Raw genomic sequence first — 5,399 nt, 5'->3', positions numbered from 1 at the left:
TGCCATCTTAGTTGGCAGTTAATTTGCATATCACCCTGATTAGCCAATGAAAAGGGTAGCGGTCGTAAGCCAATTACCATGTTTCTCTTTTATTAGTGTAGATATATATACATATATACAAACACACACACACACACAAGATTTTTGTATATCCTGTAATAAATTAGACCAGAGAAATACTATCCACTCACCAACAACATATAAACAACCATGGAGATCACTGACTCCATTGCCTGCTCTTCGTTGACCCATCTCTTTAAGTTCTATCCACTTATCCAGATGTGGATCATACCTCTCCACACTCGACAGAGAAGCTACTCCGTCATTGCCACCTACTGCATAAACATGATTCTATGTAAAGAGAAAATAAAAAACATATCACATTAGTTTTTTAGCTGATTTATACATTATCCTAATAGTAAATCAGAATCTTGAAAGAAAGCATTTCATCAAATAATATGGTGTATAATCAACATGTGCATACTGAAGATATGAATATCCCAGATCATTCCTTATTTGGTTAGGGATATGATGCAATGCAGTCCAATGAGCAAGTTGCCATATAACTTACTACTAGAGCCACAGAGCCAACTCCTCCACGGGGAGTAATCATTGGTGCTACTGTACTCCACTGGTCACATTCTATGTCATATCTCTCAACGTAGTTGAAGCAAGTGTTGTCATCTAGCCCTCCAATTGCATAAATTGGGCCTCCTAAGGAGGCTAAGGCAATTCCTCGCCTGCAAAACAATAAAACAAATTTTAGCCTCTGGGTTTGTTTTCAGAAAACAAGTAGCAAATAAAAGAAAAATTGTGCTAATATAAGTCATTCCCCATGTTAAACTTCAATGTGTCGCACCCCCCCACCCCCACCCAATTATATTTAGATTTATCGAAGCTTCTCAATAGATGGCTACAGGGTTGCAAGTCTATGTGAGCAGTGCCCTCTGGAGTTTTATAATGCACAGACTACATGGATTACTTTAAATTCATATGAAGTAATAAAGTTAAAACCCAACAAAATACATTAAATGAAGTCCAAAACATTCAATAAGTAAAACACAGTTGCAATGAGAGGTTGATGAACTGACAAATGGTTTACTATGAAGGTAAGAAGTCAAAGAAGTCAATGATTAAATTAATATAATCAGTAGAGCACATTTTGTTGCAGGGTTTCATTATATCACATTTAAAAGACATAACTTTTATATTACATCCTTTTAATCACATTGCTTTACTTATGTAGGGCATTTATTTCTCTTTTTGGAAAGTAAGAAACTTAGCCTATGTTAAAAACTAATTCGCAGCCTGGTATGTGTGGCTCAGGTAGTTGAGCAATGACCTATAAACCAGAAGGCCAGGGTTCGATCCAGTCGGGGTATATGCCCAGGTTGCAGACTCGATCCCTAGTAGGGGGTGTGCAGAAGGCAGCCAGTTGATGATTCTCTCTCGTTGTTGATATTTCTATCTCTCTTTCTCTCTCCCTTCCTCTCTGAAATCAATAAAAATATATTTTTAAAAAACAACTAATCCACAGTAACAATGATCAGAAAAAGATTACATAGCCTGGCCAGTGCAGCTCAGTGGTTGAGCATCAACCCATGAACCAAAAGGCCATGGGATCGATTTCTGGTCAGGGCACATGCCTGGGTTATGGGCTCGAACCCCAGTAGGGGCTGTGCAGGAGGTAGCAGATTGATGATTCTCTCTCATAATTGATGTTTCTCTCTCTCCCTCTCCCTTCCTCTCTGAAATCAATAAAAATAGATTTTAAAAAAATAGAAAGATTACATAAACTTCTTTAAAAACACATTGCAGTAATCTAAAACTATTATGTCACAGACTTGGTATGTACTTTGGATAAATTAGTGTATCTTATAAATCTCTACCACCTTGCTCCTTCACCTGTACCCTATTTGAGACAGGAGTAAAAACAGTGCTTAGGTAAAGCACTAAGAACAGTGACTGGCCCATATTTAGTGCTATGTATTAGCTATTGTTACTGGTGAGAGCAGCTGTTCTACTGAGTTTCTAACTCTAAGTTTACCAAAAGAGTATCGAAGGAAAGAATTCTTAAGAATAATGTAGTCATTCATTTTGTCATATTAAACTCTTTTGAGTATAAAGCAATGACTTATAAAATACAGCTGGTAGCAGAATACAAGTCAGAAAGTTAAAGAATGAGGGCAATTCTGTATGCCACTGCTTGTTTGACAATAGAGGGGAACACTTGGAAAAAATCTGAGAGTGGTCTCTAGGAGCTGAGGGTAAGCCCTGGCCAACGGCCAGTAAAAATTCAGTCCTACAATCACAAGGAACAGAATTCTATCAATAACCTAAGTGACCTTGGAAACAGTTTCTCCCCCAGAGCCTCCAGATAAGAGCCTAGCCCCGCCTATACCTTGATTTTTGCCTCGTAAGACCCTAAGTGGAAAACCCAGTCAAACTTACTGGATATCTGACCCATGGAACTGTGAGCCAATAAATGAGTGTTGTTTTGTATGGCTAAGTTTGTGATACACAGAAATTGAAAACTAACAGGCCTATCACAAGACAAACAAAAATTTCATTCTGTTCACTATCTTGTTTTGCCTAATGCAGAAAATCACATCACTATACATATCAGATGCTTAAGCAGGAACCATTCTTGCCTGCCTTAGTCTTCTTTCTAGCTAGCTCCCAAACCTAATTCATCATTAAATCTTGTTGACAGTATACTTCTGAACTATCTCTCAAATATGTTTTCTTTCCTCTATTCCACCTTCTACTACTTAAGTCTCAGCCACCATTCTTTCTTGGCTGAAACATTACAATAATCCTTTTCACTCTGGTCCTTCTCAAATTCCTTCTCCATTTCATATGCAGGGGATCTTAGAGATGAAAAATGTGATTCTATTGTCCCCTTGCTATTAAAAATCGCGGTCGCGCGCACGTGTGTGCGTGTGTGCGTGTGTGCGTGTGTGTGTGTGTATTTCAAAGCCCACTAGATAAACTTTGGCAAACTCAAAAGGCCCTTTCTTTGTCTACTGTTTCAGCCTTATTTCTTGACACTATCCCTTTGATTTCTCACCCATACTTGACACCTTTCATGCTCTCTGTGCTACTTCACCTCTAAATTTTCAAAGATTCTTCTTCTCTTTCCACCCACCACCACTTAAACTAGGCTAAATTATTCTATCCCTTCAGACCTTAGGTTAAATGGGACTTCATTAAGATCTTTTCCACTCTCCAGCACCCTTTACTTTTCCTGTGCTCACATTACTACTACCCTTGTAATCATGTCTTTATTTGTAGTATTTTCCCTTCTAGAGTGTAAGCTCTATCAAAGTGGGGCCTTTGGCTGCATTATATACTGCTGTATCTTCAGCACTTGGTATGTCTTACAATGGTCACTTAACTGGTGTTTGTTGAATAAATAAATCAACCCCTGGATATGCTCTGTTAGGATGAAGAGTTTCAATAAAACCACAGGTTAAACCAATACCAGTGTCCATGTTAGTGGAAAGATGAAAAAGAAGAGGGGAAAAGTAAAGAAACCCAGGTATTTTCTATGTGACTATGATCTTGAAATGCACACTGAAAAAATGATTTGGGGGCATACAAATTGTTAGCAAATAATATGACAAAATAACTGCAGTTCTATTATTTTTATAGTTGGATAGCTATTGTAAAGTGCTCAGGGCATTTTAAAAGATTAAAGAAATTCAACTGCTATTATGCTAGAGAAGTTTCACTCAATTCTTGGCTAAAAACTAGCCAACTCCCTTATTTTAATTAATGCACTACAATTTAAATACAGTGGGGCCTTGACTTACGAGTGTCCCGACTAATGAGTTTTTCGAGATATGAGCCGTCTCTCAGCCGATTTTTTGCTTTGAGTGGCAAGCTAAAATTCAGGTTACGAGCCAGCTTCAGATACCCAACCGCTAGTTGGCGCAGCGAACGTCACAGTGAACGCCACAACATCAGCCCAGCGTCACGTGTCTCACTCGTTCACTTTAAGATTTGACATAGGAGTAATTTGAGTTGCGAGCTCCGTCACGGAACGAATTAAACTCGTAAGTCAAGGCCCCACTGTATTATTTGTACTTAGCACATAACATAAATCAAATCCTATTAAAGTACTAAAATGCCACTTGTAGACAAGTGGGAGATAATAGTGTATTTTTAGGTCAGCTTTCTTCCCTAGAATTCTTTCTCCTCGTGAGAAGAAAAAGGCTAAAAATTTCCTTTAAAAATAACTCTTTCACAGTTCCATCTAATCTTTTATACTTATAACACATGAAAAATATTCAGTTAAAAACACTTCATGTTAAATTGATAAATAGAAAATTAGTTGGCAATGTATTCCATGTGCAATTTAACTTAAAATTGCTTGTTTTGGTAAAAAGCAAATGCTGGTACAGTTTACAAACTATACAAGCCATACTGTCTGAAGTTAGGTTTTGTCTGTTGAATAGTTATTCAGATAGCCCTTTTTCTTTCCTTTATCCCATTTTCACTCTGAAACGAAGAGGCAGAATTACTGTAGTATTTAGGTTTATATACAGTGTTAAGCTGTTTTTGAAATCCTCACCCTGTTTGCGGAATTTTAAATTTAAAAAAGAAAAAGAACAAGTAATCCAATTCAAGCTGTAAAAATATGTTACTTTGCTGACATATACATACATAATTCCAGTCACTGGGAGATATTATATATAGTATGCTCCATTACTTTTATATTGATCTATAAATAAATATTCATGCCTTCCTTCTAAAGCACCATACATCTCTTTACATATCTAGATATTCTCTTAAGTGCTCATGTTTCCAGACCAAAACCCTTCAACAATGTTTTATATGACAGTTTTCAGAACTCTTACTAACCTACTAGTTTGTAGTTACATTTCCAACAATTTTTATGCACTCCTATCTACACTAAAAAGAGAAACATGCAAATTAACCATCACCCCACCACTCCGCTACACCCACAAGCCACGCCCACCAGCCAATCAGGAGCGAGTATGCAAATTAACCCAACTAAGATGGCGGCGGCCATGGAGCTGGTGTGAGCAGGAGGCTTGCGTTGCCCCCAGCGATGGAGGAAGCCAAGCTTCCCGCCTTCCCTGGCCAGCTTAAGGCTACAGAGTTTCAATTATAGAAGATAAATGAATCCCAGATACCTGCTTCCAGCCCAAAAGGAGAGGCTGGGAGCTTGGATTGCCGGAGGGCATAGCCAGCCTGAAAACAGCCATTAGCCCCTCACCCAGGCTGGCCAGGCACTCCAGTAGGGACCTCCACCCTGAAGGGCTATGGCCAGCCTGAAAATGGCCTTCAGCCCCTCACCCAGGCTGGCCACACCCCCATGGGGTGAGGGTCCCCACTGGGGGGCTTGACCAGCCTGCAAACAGCCCACAGCT

At 38.9% G+C, this 5,399-nt stretch overlaps 1 protein-coding gene across 1 annotated transcript in view; it reads right to left on the bottom strand.

Annotated features, from left to right (window-relative positions):
- Positions 1 to 5,399, bottom strand: part of KLHL8 (kelch like family member 8) — a 27,908-nt gene that overhangs the window by 4,553 nt on the left and 17,956 nt on the right. Inside the window, exons 6-7 of the mRNA XM_006760055.2 lie at positions 572 to 740; positions 192 to 351 (exon numbers count right to left, since the gene is read on the bottom strand). Of these exons, the coding sequence (XP_006760118.1) occupies positions 192 to 351; positions 572 to 740 (329 nt within the window). The remainder of the gene's footprint in view (positions 1 to 191; positions 352 to 571; positions 741 to 5,399) is intronic.

This window comes from Myotis davidii, unplaced genomic scaffold, assembly GCF_000327345.1.
Source record: "Myotis davidii unplaced genomic scaffold, ASM32734v1 scaffold356, whole genome shotgun sequence".
In the NCBI taxonomy this organism is placed as follows: Eukaryota; Metazoa; Chordata; class Mammalia; order Chiroptera; family Vespertilionidae; genus Myotis; species Myotis davidii.
The sequence above is the reverse complement of the archived record's forward strand: the minus strand, read 5'-3'. Positions and strand labels throughout refer to the sequence as shown.